General features: G+C 45.4%; 2 protein-coding genes across 2 annotated transcripts; both read right to left on the bottom strand.

Annotated features, from left to right (window-relative positions):
- Nucleotides 1–1,015: 1,015 nt before the first annotated feature.
- Nucleotides 1,016–3,539, bottom strand: LOC308151115 (uncharacterized protein). The gene is made up of 2 exons (XM_080523935.1): nucleotides 3,057–3,539; nucleotides 1,016–2,852 (listed from the first exon to the last, which is right to left on the bottom strand). The coding sequence occupies exons 1-2, from the start codon at nucleotides 3,205–3,207 to the stop codon at nucleotides 1,876–1,878; spliced, it is 1,128 nt and encodes a 375-aa protein (XP_080380061.1). The 5' UTR covers nucleotides 3,208–3,539; the 3' UTR covers nucleotides 1,016–1,875.
- An 11,062-nt stretch (nucleotides 3,540–14,601) lies between these two features.
- On the bottom strand, nucleotides 14,602–17,139 carry LOC308151003 (uncharacterized protein). Its single transcript, XM_080523806.1, has 2 exons — nucleotides 16,653–17,139; nucleotides 14,602–16,448 (listed from the first exon to the last, which is right to left on the bottom strand). The coding sequence occupies exons 1-2, from the start codon at nucleotides 16,801–16,803 to the stop codon at nucleotides 15,472–15,474; spliced, it is 1,128 nt and encodes a 375-aa protein (XP_080379932.1). The 5' UTR covers nucleotides 16,804–17,139; the 3' UTR covers nucleotides 14,602–15,471.
- Between the last annotated feature and the right edge of the window lie 956 nt (nucleotides 17,140–18,095).

Here is an 18,095-nt window from a genome sequence, read left to right as displayed (position 1 = left end):
ATGATTCGCAAGGCATCCTGGGAGGTAGGGCCATGGGTCTGAATGTAGTCTTGTCATGAAAAATCTCCAAACAGAGCCATACTCTAAATGAAAACAAGAATTGGGACACCCCTACACGTGAACGTTCAAAACTGAGCCGAAGGGGTGTAATGGGATTGGCCCTAAATGGTCGATTCTGGTGGCTCGTAATGAATACTGGACATTAATCACAGACAATTTGATTGCCATTAAGTTGGCTGGTATACAGGCTATATATGGTTTTACATCCTTACTATAGAATTACTAAAACTGAATCATAACCCATCCCTGCGTACTCCCTGCCTTTTGAAGTCCTCCTTACTACCGTACTTTTCATAATGCACTTCCAACTTTTGTTTACACTTATGTGAATCTGCCTTTTTATTAGGGACATTTTCAGAAATGTCTTAAATAAATACGCTTCTGTCCTTGCTAGTTTGTAAGCTTTGGGTTGCCATGGAAATGAGAGCATGACTGACATGATGGAAGTTTATCAAACTTGCTACTAAAGGTCTATAATTAGTATGAGTCCTGAGCTATTCTTTTTCTCCCTCTGCTCTACAGGAAGGGGTCAGACGAGGTTGATCTGGTTCCGGCCCGTGAGGCAAACACTCGCTGTCCTCAGGTGGTCATAGCCTTCTATGAGGAGAGGCTCACCTGGACTGAGGATGAGTCACAGTAGCACCTGACAAATGTCCCTGTTCAAATGTCCCTGTTCAAATGTCCCTGTTCAAATGTCAAATGTCAAATGTCCCTGACAAATGGCCCAAATGGCCCTGTTCCTGCCATGTTTTGCAAATAAAAAGACAAACAGAAAGAGATTGTCAGGTTGATTTATTTTCCAATGAGGAATAGGTTTAACACCCAATGTGACATATATGTATTTCAGATCTTTGCCACTAGGGGGTAGTATTTAGAAAACAATGTCAGATGTGTTCTATGTGGTCTAATAATCTGTTTTATATCCCCCATAATTTTTCTTGAAGGAGAAATGGATCCGGGTTCTTATGGGTTAAACATGATCATGTTTATTAAGACCCAGCAGAAGCCAACCAAATAAACATATGTTTATAGCCACTCTTCAGTCCTAAGCAATGGGAGGAACTAAACGAAATGATATGGGAAGGGAATTATAAAAGTTACGTTGTTTGATATCTCAGGGTATCCGCGGTGTCTTGAAAAGTATTAAAAGTTGATAAATCAATTTTGGGAAAATCAAGACCCTTAATAAGTATTAAAAAGTCTTATCACGATTTTATGAGGTCTTGAATTTTGTAGGTATTTTTCTGAATTAGACTCTGTCCAAAGAGTTTGAGTCCTAAAAACTTTGAGTAAAAGTTCGTGAATTTATTAGTTTGATTAAAAAACAAAGATGAACCGGAAATTCTGTTGTATGATAGTGGTCTAGTCTATTGCAAACTCAAACTGTTAAAGGTCTCACTGATGTAAACGGTTACAGCTCGAAATGGCGGTGAGGTCTGGAAAAATATTGACAAGGTCTTTAAAGGTGCAAATGGTTGAAACAATAGGTCTACTAATTGTTTTGTTATACAGTTGAGAGATGGGACATGTGACCAATCTCAAACATCGATCTCTGGATGCAAAAGCTAACAAAGCCTACTACAATAATGGAGTAAAACAACCTTATATTTTGGTTTATGATAAGGTAATTATAGCTGCAGCAAGATCAACAAACAAAAAGGGGCTGCTTTTGCATAATCATTTCACAATACAAACATATAAATCGCAGTTGAGAGAATGTGGTGGAACGTTGTTTTATTTCACCAAATAATCAAGGTTACCAATCCAGACCAATTTGTAACAATCAGAATACACTATCATTTTCATAGTAATATTTTAACTCTTCAGCTGAAAATCTCCCTGCTGCTTAATCAGCATGTCAAAGTCCTTCACTGTCCTCAGAAAGAAGTCTTTGATGTGTTGGAGTTTCTGAGCAGCGATAATGCGGACCACCAGGGTCTCTCCTAGGGCCTTGGCCTCACAGGGGCGGTGCTGCACCCCATGGGACGTGTTCCTGAAGGGCTCCACCACCAGCAGGCCTGAGCCTTGGGATGGAGCTCCCTTCTGGGGCCTTGAGGCTGGTGTCTCCTGGATGTTCTTTGCCAGATAATTTCTATAAGTAAGCAACAGCTCTGTGAAGTTCTGCAGGTAGTACTGGTTTAGTTCAAGGCGGCTTTCTGATGCAGAATCCACGGCCATTAGACGGTTGCTGTGGATACGCATGTGCACGTGGAACGCGGCGCCGTTCAGCCACTGTTTCATCCCAGCCGAGCTCATGCGCCGCTGCATCAGCATGCGTTCCATGAAGTCCAGTAGCTCGTACCTCAACTTCCTGTCGTAGAGTTCTAGAACCTCCGCCATCTTGGTCTGGTTGTTGGCGACTCCGGAGACCTGCTTCAGGTACTCGCTGACGAGAGTGGCGATCTGAGAGGAGGTGTCCGCTCCAAAGATGCGCTGAATGGGGTCAAGGCGTGATACCTGCCCCTTTATCTGGTGGGCTAGGACCTCGAAGAGCAGGGAGAGAGCCAGAGCTACGATCCCCACCCCCCCGTAACTCACCTTGGTACTCCCCCCAAAGGCTGACGTCAGGTCCCGGTTGAAGGCTGTTAGCTGTTCAGATGACAGGTTCTGCTGGATGGCAGCGTATTGCTGCTCCAGAGCAGTGGTGGAGTTGAGGGAGAGCAGGGTGATGAGGGTGGGGTCCAAGGTGATGTCAGGGAGGATACCTGCTTGGCTCGCCACTTCATACAGACAGTTGACAGTCTCTGGAGTCTCTGGAGTGCAAGCATTGTTCCCCATGGTAGGACTGCTGTCTAGAACCATACAATACAATACCATACAATCATTATAATCATAAACCATACTTAATATACTAGAAAATAAATTACATTTCTTCATTAATTAAAATTAATACAATATATACAATACAGTGATGTATGATATAAAACACTACAATAGAGTATGATGTGTCCAAAAACTATATGATACAATGTAATACGATATGATGCAATACTCACAATGATACAATACACAATTCTGTGCTCCAAAGACTAACACATGGGCTCCGGGTCTGAGGGACGGTGTACTGTCCAGGACACAAACATCGTATAAGCAAACAGTGGATTGCAGGAGACACATTGATAAGAAAGACTTCATCCAATGGAACATGCTCAACGAATCAGATCATCGTCCAATGAAAAAGCAGGTCATTGTCACTAACTGATAGGGCGACAAAGAAGAGACATGGTGCATGTTTGTGTTGGGAAGGAATCTCAACAGTCTAAAAGCAGCTTCCTCTCCTCGTCTCCTCCTCCACAAACGGGGTTAAACACCCCTGTCTGTAGCCGTATAGAGGGACCGTTATTTACATCAAAAACCCCTCCATGTCTATCAGGATCTGGCCCAGCTCATGAGCGTGCGGCCGGTTCTTTGATTATCAGGCATAATAAACCTGCGTCAATAAAGGGCATTGTTACACATAACAAACACTCTTTACAGACGGCAGCCCATCCCTTTCGAAATGACCCCACCTTGGGCTGTGCCACCTCCTCGGTGTGCAGCGGCGGCTGGGGTCATACAGAAATTCAAGCTTTTTCTGTCGACTGCACCACAACAGACGGCCCAGCCGCTGTCGTTGCGTTATGCAGAATGGCTAGAAGGGGCAGGTATTCTGTCGGGCTGGCTGGACAGGACATTGAGGAGGGGATATGCACTACAGTTCATTCAGCCTCCTCCGCCCTTCAGGGGCGTGAGAGAGACTGTTTTGTCCTGCCCGATAAAAACACGTGCGCTCCAGGAGGAGATTACGAATCTCCTAACAAAGGGCGCAGTGACAATGGTTCCGAGGGACCAGTGGGACATGGGGTGGTACTCCCCGTATTTCCTTGTCCCAAAGAAATCCGGAGGCATGAGACCCATACTAGATTTAAGGGTCCTCAACGAGAGAGTGGCGAAACGCCCCTTTCGTATGTTGACGACGAGGCGCCTTCTGTCTTGTATACAGAAGGGCGACTACGGAATCAGCATAGACCTGAGGGACGCGTATTTTCATGTGCCAATCACAGAGAGGCACAGGAAATTTCTACGTTTTGCCTTCCAAGGGAAGGTTTACGAGTACACGCGCCTGCCCTTCGGGTACGCGCTTGCTCCTCGAACTTTCTCCAAATGCGTGCAGACAGCACTCGAACCACTGAGGCGAAACGGGATACGCATATTAGCATATCTCGACGACCTACTGGTCTTGGCCCAATGCCCAAATCGAGCCATTCGGGACGCAACCTCACTGGTGCAGCACCTCACTCAGCTGGGGTTAGCTGTCAACTGGACAAAGAGTGCTCCGTGGCCGGCTCAACAGTTTTCCTATCTAGGCATTCAGTTGGATACTGCCAAGATGAGGGCCAGTTTATCGGCACCACGGAGAGCGACACTGACGTCAGCTCTCCGGGTGTGTCGAGTGACAAATACAATCACCGCTCTGTCAATGATGTCCTTACTAGGACTGATGTCTGCAGCCCATGTAGTGGTCCCCTTAGGCCTATTACACATGCGCAGACTGCAGAGGTGGTTCGCACGACTGCGACTGGATCCAGTGAGACACCGTCGCAAGTTGATTGTAATACCGAGATCGGTCAAAACCGACCTGAGCTACTGGAGAGACCCGCGCGTCATCGCGCGCGGAGTCGCCATGGGCAGACCGGCATCCCACTACCCAGTCTTCACGGACGCGTCGTTGACTGGGTGGGGAGGAGTGTGGCAGGCAGGTTCGGTGGCAGGAAGATGGGGACCGTTGGAGACGCGTCACATCAACCTGCTGGAACTCGAGGCGGTGAAGTTAACGCTACTTCATTTTGCCCCGGTGTTAAAGGATCTGGACGTGTTAGTCAGATCTGACAACAGGACAACAGTAGCATACATCAATCGTCAAGGGGGAGTACGCTCAGCGTCACTTCATCGCCTAGCGACAGATGTATGTCTGTGGGCTGTCACACACCTGAGTTCGCTAAAAGCTCTCCACATTCCAGGTCTGCTCAACGAAGGAGCAGATCTGTTATCACGGGGAGGCCCGAGGGACGACGACTGGAGGTTAGCACCCTCCATTGTGTCTCTGATTTGGGCACGGTTCAGGCAAGCAGAAGTGGATCTGTTTGCGTCACGGACGAATGCGCAGTATCGCCTTTGGTTCTCCCTGCGCGAACAGGACAACCCGCCATTGGGAGTCGATGCATTCGCACACCACCCATGGCCGAGGGTCCTGTTATACGCGTTCCCACCCCTGACATCTATCCTCCCACTGTTGGCACGAGTGAGGTCAGAGAGGCTAGAGTTAATTCTTGTAGCCCCGGACCGTCCCGGAGCCCCGGGGTTTCCGGAACTGATGGAGATGTTGGTAGAGGGCCCATGGCCCATACCTCATCGACAAGATGCACTCTCTCAAGCCAGAGGCTTGGTGAGGGGGCCGCCTATGATGGGGGGCCCTCTCATGGCCTGGTTACTGAGAGGGACTTGTTAGAACGCAGGGGTCTGACAGACGCGGTCATTCAGACCATTCAGAGTGCGCGCGCGCAATCCACTGCAAAGGGATATGCGGCCCGCTGGCGAGTGTTTACACAGTGGTGTGAGGGACAGGACGTTGACCCAGTCTGCTGTCGGGTCGAAATGTTCTTGTGCTTCTTACAGTCGCTGTTTGACAAGGGATTGGCGGCGGGAACTATTAAAGTTTACGCGGCTGCCATCTCAGCTTGTCATGAGGGTTTTGCGACAACGACACTGTTCAGTCATTCGCTGGTTAAGCGTTTTTTGACTGGAGTGTGTAGGCTTAGACGCCCTCATAGGACTCTAATGCCAAAATGGGACCTGTCGATTGTGCTAGAGGCGCTGTGCGTGCCCCCATTCGAACCCATTGACACTGTGTCGTTGCGTTTATTGTCTCTCAAGACGAGTCTACTCCTCGCCTTGACTACGGCTAAGCGAGTGAGTGATTTATGCGCTCTCTCGACACGGGCAGATTGTTTGATCATATCTGATGACGAAACAAAAGCTGTGTTACGCCCTAACCCGGCTTTTATCCCTAAGGTTAATCGTGGGTTTAGGGTTCAGAGCTGTGCTCTGAGCGCCTTTTTTCCTCCTCCTCACGACGGAGAGAGGGAGAGGCGTTTACATTGTCTATGTCCGGTGCGCGCGTTGGCACATTATGTGAAGCGCACAGCAGGACTGAGATCTTCTCCCCAGCTTCTGATCTGCTACGGCGGACAGAAAGCCGGGGCACCACTCTCGAAGCAGAGGCTGTCCCATTGGATTTGCGAGGCGATTAGCCTCGCATACGAATCGAAGGGGCAGCCCGTGCCGACTGGCATTCGGGCTCATTCCACCAGGGGCATGGCCACATCAGTGGCCATTCTCAGGGGAGTGGGAGTGGAGGAGATATGTGAGGCGGCGTCTTGGTCGTCGCCATCACCTTTTGTACGGTATTACTTGAAAGATATTTCTTCCTCATCCTTTTCTCATTCTGTCCTCAGTTTTGCTGATGACTGATGTAGTGGGGAAGGCACTTGGATTACCCTGGTCATGGGGATTCTATTCAAGTGCTGTCAGGATGAATACGGATGTGCCTGGGGAGGGGACCCTCCTCCAGGACATGTTCCGTTAGATCTACAACCCTACGTGCTCACGTAAGGGCTAGATCAGTGATATTTCTTCCTCATCCTTTTCTCATTCTGTCCTCAGTTTTGCTGATGACTGATGTAGTGGGGAAGGCACTTGGATTACCCTGGTCATGGGGATTCTATTCAAGTGCTGTCAGGATGAATACGGATGTGCCTGGGGAGGGGACCCTCCTCCAGGACATGTTCCGTTAGATCTACAACCCTACGTGCTCACGTAAGGGCTAGATCAGTGGAGCAGACTCGGTGTGGGTTGGGCCAACTTTTTAAGGTTGTCTTGAACCAACATCAGTGGTCAGCTCCGGGTGCCGCTGAGATTGTTTTCGGACTAATAGTCTCAGTGGGGGTACATTTGGCCTCGCTCGCTCCGCCTAAACCAATAGGAGCAGAGCTCCCCTATGGGGCGGAGCTCCACGATATAGAACGATAGTTATGGAGATAGACTCAAGTTCTATGAGTGGAGCGGAGCCCCATAGGGCTGCTGGCCCACTTCGACTTGTTCAAACCCGGCTGTATTGTATGTTTGGGAGAATGAGGAGCGAAGGACGCCCCTTTATATAGCACCCCAGGGCGGGCGCAGGCATCGAAAAATTCAGTCATTGGCTACTTTAGGTAGCGGGGTAAACCAATAGGAGCAGAGCTCCCCTATGGGGCTCCGCTCCACTCATAGAACTGGAGTCTATCTCCATAACTATCGTACTCCGGCAAGTCTTTCCCATTCAAGTCAATTGAGTCTGGCTTAAGCAGTGGCTTCTCAAAGATATTTGTAGACTGTCTTCTCCAGTGTCTGAATCTCCAACTTCACAGGGCATTTGTAGAAGTGGGAGAGCAGTGCCTCTGTGTAGCCAATCAGGAAGTAGAATTTCTGTGGGGGCAGTTTCTGCAGCATCAGAGCACATATCACCAGCACATTACCTCGCCTCTTTATCACAAGCTCATTGGCCAGACAGTTATGGAATGTTCCGAACATGAAGCGTCGCACAGACACATCCTCTACTGTACGATCAGCTGCTCCTCCCTCCCCTTTGAGGTTACCTAAGAGAGAAAAAGATGTGAGGGTTAGCATTGACACACTGTACTACAGCAGTTAGTTTGTTCACGTTCATAACGAATAAGAGGTAACTGATAAGTTTCCAGTTGAGGCCTGAAATGAGCATAGACAGTTTTCTGCTTGATGGCTTTGTTGAATAATATCAGAATTAGAATGTGAGAGGCAGGAAGGCTGGCAGCTCACTGGTGGCCAATGTGATGTGGGTGAAGGGCCTGCTCATAGTTCAGTGGTCTGTCTCCTTTCCCCACACGAATACGGGCTGCCTTGTTCTGCAAAGACAAAATAAGGTATATCAGAAACAGGGCAGAAAGACAGGCAATGAACACAAAATGTGGTCATGCAACAACTGGCCTGCCCATGATTTGGAAAGGTTTTGTTTGAGCACAATCACTACCTTGTGTCCTCTCTTCTTCAGCGCTGGCAGAATTCTGTCCAGTATGAGGAACTTCCCAGATTATATATATATATTTTTTTTAATAATAATAATGGAAATTAGTTTGTCCACGTGTCACCAGATTGCGTTCGTCTCTCACCCCTGAACATGTTAACATGATCATCTTTCTGAACAAGAACCAGTAGGCCTGCCGCCTACAGTCTCTCGCTGGAGTTTAAATTTAAGTTAAGCTGGACGCTCTTAAGGACACTAACGTTTTCAGTCATCCTCCTATTTGTGAGTAACTGTTTTTTTACTGCTCCTATGGTGAGTTACTTATTTTCTATATTTTTATTGATAACGTAAAATGTGTTTTTAAGTTAAACAATTTAGGCTACTCACTGCCTTGTTTAAGAGGATTGTTATCTGACTGTAGTGTCTAGTTTGAATGTGAATGAATGAATGTGTGCAATAGCAACACAAATAAAGTTTTTTCCCCAAGGAAAAAAAAAAAAAAAACTTTAATGAACTTTAATGAAAAAAAAGGTTATCAATTAATCGATAATTGATCGTTAATTCTTGCGATTATCGAAAAAGAAATTTTGATCGTTTGCCCAGCCCTAGTCTGCACCAGCTCCTCGTCAATCTGCAGGGGGGGGGGGGGGGAGGGTCATACATACAGTCATCTGTAACAGGCGTCACACTGCTGCAAACACCATTGCTTCCTTGAACTCTGACCTCACACTAGCCTGGGTCCTCCGTATGGATATACATCAACACACGTGACCGTCACTAAACACCCAAGGTTAACCTGCTATCCCACAGAAATGGCAATTTAAGGCACAGGTGAGTGGGGGGATTTAACTTGAGCAGTGAGTTTACCATATCCACTCAGTTACACATACAACATTCATTAGCACCGTTGCTAAAAAAAAATTCTCATTAGCAGTCTCAGCGCTTCTGTCAGGGTAGTGATGCAGCCAGGAGTGAACCTACCTTGAGGAGGAGCTCCTTCTGCCTGCCGCTAGGGGGGGCTGCAGCACCCTCAGCACCCCCCTTCCCGCGTGCGTCCCTGCTAGCAAACAAGTTTTTCAGTTGTCAAACATGAGTTGGTAAGTTCTGTTATGTTTCAAATGTCTGCTTTGTGCAAGCCTCGCTGCAGCTGTTAGCCGACTAGCTAGCAGACTTGTGATAACTTCTTGCTATCGACGTTATTACAGTGATATTTGTCGACCATCCGTCTAACTTAGCAAATGTATGAAATGTTAACAGCTTGAAGGAAGAACCACGCAGCGTGTCCGAGTCTGAGGGAGCACAGGGTACAGCGATGGAGGAGACCGTGCCTGACACCGGTAGGGCTGTTGACATCTTTTAAAAGTTAGGAATGGGATGAAAGTGTTCGTTTTCTTCTAACGTCAGGTTTGTCTACAATACGTGTAAATCTAGCTGCAGCAGACGGAAGATGGAGTCCCTGAAGTTCTCCTCACTAAGGACATGGAGGAAGAGGAGAAGCAGTTGATGGAGGAGCGAGTGAAAAAAGAGATGAGTGTTAGTTTTCTTCTAACGTAATTTATTTTTTCTCTATTTTCAAGTCGGAGGAAAGAAGCGTGGGCGTGAGGAAGATTACAACATTGCCGATGTCAAGTCTGAAGAGGTAGGCTAACATACTTTGAAATGGGGCAAATGGGCCTAGTTAATAGTTTCATTTTGATTTAATTGTTTGCATGTTTTTGTGTTTCAGGAAATGATGTCTAAGGCCAAAATAGCTAAAGTGGAGGAAGAGGAAGAGGTAAGGAATTGTAATCACAATGTAAGGGATACATTTTATAGTTTTCAGCCTATTTTATAGCCTGAACCACCATAAAGGGATGGTTCAGCCTATATTCATGTTTAGGTGAAATATCATCGGTTCTCATAGTATCAGTTGTCCTCATAGGCCAGTAGTGGAATCCTGTATGACCTTTTCTACTGTCCTACCTAGGCCTGTAGTGTATCCTCGATATAAATATAATAGGATGAGAATGGATCAGGCTAAATAATCCTATGATGGCATCTCTGCCAGAAGACAACAAATGTAATGCTGAATTTATAAGGTCACTATTGTATTCTGTCACTGTAATAGTTTTTAGGCATATCATTAATTCAGTTCTGACTGTATTTGAATGCTCTTGCACTGCTAATTGAGTGGTTAAGATTACTTCACTTACCTTTATGAGTTTTCACAGTAATTTTGTGGAGTGTTGTTGATATCAGGGTATCCGCGGTGTCTTGAAAAGTATTAAAAGTTGATCAATCAATTTTGGGAAAATCAAGACCCTTAATAAGGGTTAGGGTTAGTGGGGTGTCCTGCTACACAAACGGGAGATGGGGATCCTGCGTTATGAGCCATTGCTGGTTCATGTGACCTGGTTTGCACAAGGTGTAGCCTACTTACAGTTCACATAAAAAGGTAAAGTATGCAGGTTCCCAGAGAGCTGATCTGCGTTGTGGTAAATGGTAATTTATTTATTGTGTTGTCTGTTTCAGAGTGAAAAGCCACGGGGCTTTGCCAGGAACCTTGACCCAGAGAGGATCATCCTCGTAACAGACAGCAGTGGTGGTGAACTGATGTTCCTGATGAAATGGTGAGTCTCACATGCACAAATGCCGACCTTGTACTTGTTGTCAAGTCACACATTCACTCGTATTGCTTTTTGTAGTCACTTTGGAACCCAACTTTGTTTGGAACCCAACTCTACATGGCAATACTTGAAATTGGGGGTGTTCATGATTAACAGTTATTAGATTACGTCTAGTGATCGCAAGGTCGGCAGATCGTTGGTTCGAACGCCGGCTGGCTACATGTCGAGGTGTCATGGGCAAGACACTGAACCCCAAATTGCTCCCAATGAGCAGGTCAGCACCTTGCATGGTAGCTTGCCACCATTGGTGTATGAATGGGTGAATGAGAGGCCATTGTAAAGTAGGGCTGCCACAAACGATTATTTTCATAGTCGACTAGTCACCGATTATTTTAACGATTAGTCGACTAATCGGATCATAAATTACAGCTTATCGCACAATTACTCAATCGCTCTTATTTAGCTATCATCTTCTAAATCAGCTTCTAAATTTAGCTTGAAGTTGTTAGTTGTTGTTGTAGGCATGTGCTAACTAAAAATAAAGACAATTAAAATGATTGTTCACTCAAAAATAGATATTTTAATGAACTTTGCAGATTTATTTCTGGCATCACATGCATGTAATGTAATGTAAAGAGTAGTAGAGAGTGCAAACTGCTGAGTAAAATGAGGTAGGCTAGGCACTAGGCAACCAAAAGAATACAAAAACAAAAATAAATACTTGTACAGAGTACAAAAGTTTTGCTTTGCTTCACTCATCTCTGGCATCAAACATACATTTTAAATGTATTGAATAGTGCTGCAAAATAAAATGAGGTAGGCACTAAGGCAACTAAAAAAGAGCAATTATCCACAAAAAGAAATGTTTGTAGAGAAAAGGTTCGTCAGCAACCATGGACAAGGGTCTCATATCCTTAACCAGCATGTTCAGGATTGATCCGGTCAGGACGGTGGCTTGCTGGGGTGTGCACGTTGGCATCTTGACAAGATAACTATCCATAGTAGAACGCGCCTTCTTAGCACTGTAACGTTAAGACAACATTTTTAGCTATTTGATAAGTATCGCTTTGATGACAACGTTACAGCACATAACGTAAAATAATGTAAGAAGGCTTTTAACGTAACGATATCGTTAGCCAATAACAAGCTAACTAGCTTACCGAGACGAGCCATCGTCTTCCTCGTCATCTGCCACAACGTGCTTCCTTTTGAGATGCTCGCGCATCATAGACGTGCTGCCATGATAAGCGAGTTCAGCTTTGCAAATTTTACATTTCACATTCTTTTTTTCAACGTTGTGGTTGAAATGCCCCCACACTTTAGACGTACGAGGACGGGAAGACATTTCTCTGTTTGTTTTTCCGGGGATGTCACGTGTGCCCCGGATGACCGACACTGCGCATGTACATCAAAGACACTGGGAGACGCTAGCCAGTGGCAGCTTCAGGGAAGAAAAACGAATGCTTATCGCTTATTTCAGCTACAAAAAAACATGCGACGACGTCGATTACCAAATATGTCGGCGACGATTTTGGTAATCGACGGCGTCGCGACTAGTCGACTAATCGTGGCAGCCCTATTGTAAAGCGCTATGGAATAAGGCGCTTTAAGTCAGTCCATTTACCATTTAGATTAACCGTTGACTAGAAATGTAACCGGTTATTCTTATTGATTGATTTGATTAATTTAGTAAAATAACATTGGCTGGTGGTGGTGGGTTGATAAAACCAGAGGTGTAAGTTTGATAATTAAAAAAATTGACTTTCTGCTGGGTTTTTCCCTAACTGAAAAAGGGTCTTAGATGGGGGTCAGGGGAGAGTTATGGCTGCTATGGGGGTTTTAGGACGGCTTTTAAGGCCCATTCCCGATTCCCTTCCCTACGGCTCGTTTTGGAGTGCTGCTCACTTTGGAGCCAAGGCCTCTGAACAGAGCCACAAGGCGTAGGTAGTGGTTGAAATCTTTCCCAATTAAATGGGACAACCCTTCAAGACCCTGATGGGTCATCAGTAGTGTCATAGAAAAACATTGACGTTAGTGATTCATTCACAATTAAATTTTTTACACTATCAATCGATCAAACACGTCAAATCAAGTCATCAAATAACAAATAACAATACTTAATTATCAGACCATGACAGAATAACAGTGCTCTGTAGGCTATCAACTGTGCTCCTACCGTGCCAGTCTGCACTGATATAGGACAACCGTGCAACAACTTCGTGGCTTTAGTTAAATTCGGTTGTCATATGCCATCAAAGGGGGGAAATACGACATGGAAATATGTCAAAATGCATGACTATCATGCCCAAATCAGCCGTAAAATATGTAACATTAGGTAGATAACGTTAGTAGACACGGAGCGCAGTTTTAGTTTAATAAGTGCAATAGCGTCATATGCCATCAAAGGGGGGAAATGCGACATGAAATGTTAAAATGCACCACTATCATGCACAAAACATGTAACGTCAGATAGATAACATTAGACACAGAGCGCAGATTTATTTTTATGGAGTTCTAAAATCCGATATGACAGGAACGCTGGAGAAACAGCCGCTGTCCATGTTATTAGTCAGCTACATGATATAACCCATCAATAATATGGCATAATAACAACTGTTCGGATTAGATTGCGTGTTTTGGTTCAAGAAGTGCCATAGCTATAGCTTCATGCCATCGAAGGGGGAAAATGCGACATGGAAAAATGGTTGTGCTTGTTATAAAGAAAAGGTCTATAATACATTGAAAGGACATTAAACTAAGATAATAATATGGTTATAATTTTTCAAATCTTTATTAACAAGTAATTACAGAGAAACTAATAACATTTGTGGTTGTCTTCCACATTGCCTAGAGCAAAATCTGATTTCTGATGATTCGCAAGGCATCCTGGGAGGTAGGGCCATGGGTCTGAATGTAGTCTTGTCATGAAAAATCTCCAAACAGAGCCATACTCTAAATGAAAACAAGAATTGGGACACCCCTACACGTGAACGTTCAAAACTGAGCCGAAGGGGTGTAATGGGATTGGCCCTAAATGGTCGATTCTGGTGGCTCGTAATGAATACTGGACATTAATCACAGACAATTTGATTGCCATTAAGTTGGCTGGTATACAGGCTATATGGTTTTACATCCTTACTATAGAATTACTAAAACTGAATCATAACCCATCCCTGCGTACTCCCTGCCTTTTGAAGTCCTCCTTACTACCGTACTTTTCATAATGCACTTCCAACTTTTGTTTACACTTATGTGAATCTGCCTTTTTATTAGGGACATTTTCAGAAATGTCTTAAATAAATACACTTCTGTCCTTGCTAGTTTGTAAGCTTTGGGTTGCCATGGAAATGAGAGCATGACTGACATGATGGAAGTTTATCAAACTTGCTACTAAAGGTCTATAATTAGTATGAGTCCTGAGCTATTCTTTTTCTCCCTCTGCTCTACAGGAAGGGGTCAGACGAGGTTGATCTGGTTCCGGCCCGTGAGGCAAACACTCGCTGTCCTCAGGTGGTCATAGCCTTCTATGAGGAGAGGCTCACCTGGACTGAGGATGAGTCACAGTAGCACCTGACAAATGTCCCTGTTCAAATGTCCCTGTTCAAATGTCAAATGTCAAATGTCCCTGACAAATGGCCCAAATGGCCCTGTTCCTGCCATGTTTTGCAAATAAAAAGACAAACAGAAAGAGATTGTCAGGTTGATTTATTTTCCAATGAGGAATAGGTTTAACACCCAATGTGACATATATGTATTTCAGATCTTTGCCACTAGGGGGTAGTATTTAGAAAACAATGTCAGATGTGTTCTATGTGGTCTAATAATCTGTTTTATATCCCCCATAATTTTTCTTGAAGGAGAAATGGATCCGGGTTCTTATGGGTTAAACATGATCATGTTTATTAAGACCCAGCAGAAGCCAACCAAATAAACATATGTTTATAGCCACTCTTCAGTCCTAAGCAATGGGAGGAACTAAACGAAATGATATGGGAAGGGAATTATAAAAGTTACGTTGTTTGATATCTCAGGGTATCCGCGGTGTCTTGAAAAGTATTAAAAGTTGATAAATCAATTTTGGGAAAATCAAGACCCTTAATAAGTATTAAAAAGTCTTATCACGATTTTATGAGGTCTTGAATTTTGTAGGTATTTTTCTGAATTAGACTCTGTCCAAAGAGTTTGAGTCCTAAAAACTTTGAGTAAAAGTTCGTGAATTTATTAGTTTGATTAAAAAACAAAGATGAACCGGAAATTCTGTTGTATGATAGTGGTCTAGTCTATTGCAAACTCAAACTGTTAAAGGTCTCACTGATGTAAACGGTTACAGCTCGAAATGGCGGTGAGGTCTGGAAAAATATTGACAAGGTCTTTAAAGGTGCAAATGGTTGAAACAATAGGTCTACTAATTGTTTTGTTATACAGTTGAGAGATGGGACATGTGACCAATCTCAAACATCGATCTCTGGATGCAAAAGCTAACAAAGCCTACTACAATAATGGAGTAAAACAACCTTATATTTTGGTTTATGATAAGGTAATTATAGCTGCAGCAAGATCAACAAACAAAAAGGGGCTGCTTTTGCATAATCATTTCACAATACAAACATATAAATCGCAGTTGAGAGAATGTGGTGGAACGTTGTTTTATTTCACCAAATAATCAAGGTTACCAATCCAGACCAATTTGTAACAATCAGAATACACTATCATTTTCATAGTAATATTTTAACTCTTCAGCTGAAAATCTCCCTGCTGCTTAATCAGCATGTCAAAGTCCTTCACTGTCCTCAGAAAGAAGTCTTTGATGTGTTGGAGTTTCTGAGCAGCGATAATGCGGACCACCAGGGTCTCTCCTAGGGCCTTGGCCTCACAGGGGCGGTGCTGCACCCCATGGGACGTGTTCCTGAAGGGCTCCACCACCAGCAGGCCTGAGCCTTGGGATGGAGCTCCCTTCTGGGGCCTTGAGGCTGGTGTCTCCTGGATGTTCTTTGCCAGATAATTTCTATAAGTAAGCAACAGCTCTGTGAAGTTCTGCAGGTAGTACTGGTTTAGTTCAAGGCGGCTTTCTGATGCAGAATCCACGGCCATTAGACGGTTGCTGTGGATACGCATGTGCACGTGGAACGCGGCGCCGTTCAGCCACTGTTTCATCCCAGCCGAGCTCATGCGCCGCTGCATCAGCATGCGTTCCATGAAGTCCAGTAGCTCGTACCTCAACTTCCTGTCGTAGAGTTCTAGAACCTCCGCCATCTTGGTCTGGTTGTTGGCGACTCCGGAGACCTGCTTCAGGTACTCGCTGACGAGAGTGGCGATCTGAGAGGAGGTGTCCGCTCCAAAGATGCGCTGAATGGGGTCAAGGCGTGATACCTGCCCCTTTATCTGGTGGGCTAGGACCTCGAAGAGCAGGGAGAGAGCCAGAGCTACGATCCCCCCCCCCCCGTAACTCACCTTGGTACTCCCCCCAAAGGCTGACGTCAGGTCCCGGTTGAAGGCTGTTAGCTGTTCAGATGACAGGTTCTGCTGGATGGCAGCGTATTGCTGCTCCAGAGCAGTGGTGGAGTTGAGGGAGAGCAGGGTGATGAGGGTGGGGTCCAAGGTGATGTCAGGGAGGATACCTGCTTGGCTCGCCACTTCATACAGACAGTTGACAGTCTCTGGAGTCTCTGGAGTGCAAGCATTGTTCCCCATGGTAGGACTGCTGTCTAGAACCATACAATACAATACCATACAATCATTATAATCATAAACCATACTTAATATACTAGAAAATAAATTACATTTCTTCATTAATTAAAATTAATACAATATATACAATACAGTGATGTATGATATAAAACACTACAATAGAGTATGATGTGTCCAAAAACTATATGATACAATGTAATACGATATGATGCAATACTCACAATGATACAATACACAATTCTGTGCTCCAAAGACTAACACATGGGCTCCGGGTCTGAGGGACGGTGTACTGTCCAGGACACAAACATCGTATAAGCAAACAGTGGATTGCAGGAGACACATTGATAAGAAAGACTTCATCCAATGGAACATGCTCAACGAATCAGATCATCGTCCAATGAAAAAGCAGGTCATTGTCACTAACTGATAGGGCGACAAAGAAGAGACATGGTGCATGTTTGTGTTGGGAAGGAATCTCAACAGTCTAAAAGCAGCTTCCTCTCCTCGTCTCCTCCTCCACAAACGGGGTTAAACACCCCTGTCTGTAGCCGTATAGAGGGACCGTTATTTACATCAAAAACCCCTCCATGTCTATCAGGATCTGGCCCAGCTCATGAGCGTGCGGCCGGTTCTTTGATTATCAGGCATAATAAACCTGCGTCAATAAAGGGCATTGTTACACATAACAAACACTCTTTACAGACGGCAGCCCATCCCTTTCGAAATGACCCCACCTTGGGCTGTGCCACCTCCTCGGTGTGCAGCGGCGGCTGGGGTCATACAGAAATTCAAGCTTTTTCTGTCGACTGCACCACAACAGACGGCCCAGCCGCTGTCGTTGCGTTATGCAGAATGGCTAGAAGGGGCAGGTATTCTGTCGGGCTGGCTGGACAGGACATTGAGGAGGGGATATGCACTACAGTTCATTCAGCCTCCTCCGCCCTTCAGGGGCGTGAGAGAGACTGTTTTGTCCTGCCCGATAAAAACACGTGCGCTCCAGGAGGAGATTACGAATCTCCTAACAAAGGGCGCAGTGACAATGGTTCCGAGGGACCAGTGGGACATGGGGTGGTACTCCCCGTATTTCCTTGTCCCAAAGAAATCCGGAGGCATGAGACCCATACTAGATTTAAGGGTCCTCAACGAGAGAGTGGCGAAACGCCCCTTTCGTATGTTGACGACGAGGCGCCTTCTGTCTTGTATACAGAAGGGCGACTACGGAATCAGCATAGACCTGAGGGACGCGTATTTTCATGTGCCAATCACAGAGAGGCACAGGAAATTTCTACGTTTTGCCTTCCAAGGGAAGGTTTACGAGTACACGCGCCTGCCCTTCGGGTACGCGCTTGCTCCTCGAACTTTCTCCAAATGCGTGCAGACAGCACTCGAACCACTGAGGCGAAACGGGATACGCATATTAGCATATCTCGACGACCTACTGGTCTTGGCCCAATGCCCAAATCGAGCCATTCGGGACGCAACCTCACTGGTGCAGCACCTCACTCAGCTGGGGTTAGCTGTCAACTGGACAAAGAGTGCTCCGTGGCCGGCTCAACAGTTTTCCTATCTAGGCATTCAGTTGGATACTGCCAAGATGAGGGCCAGTTTATCGGCACCACGGAGAGCGACACTGACGTCAGCTCTCCGGGTGTGTCGAGTGACAA

This window comes from Nansenia antarctica (genome assembly GCF_963989245.1).
Source record: "Nansenia antarctica genome assembly, chromosome: 2".
Lineage (NCBI taxonomy): Eukaryota > Metazoa > Chordata > Actinopteri > Argentiniformes > Microstomatidae > Nansenia > Nansenia antarctica.
The sequence above is the reverse complement of the archived record's forward strand: the minus strand, read 5'-3'. Positions and strand labels throughout refer to the sequence as shown.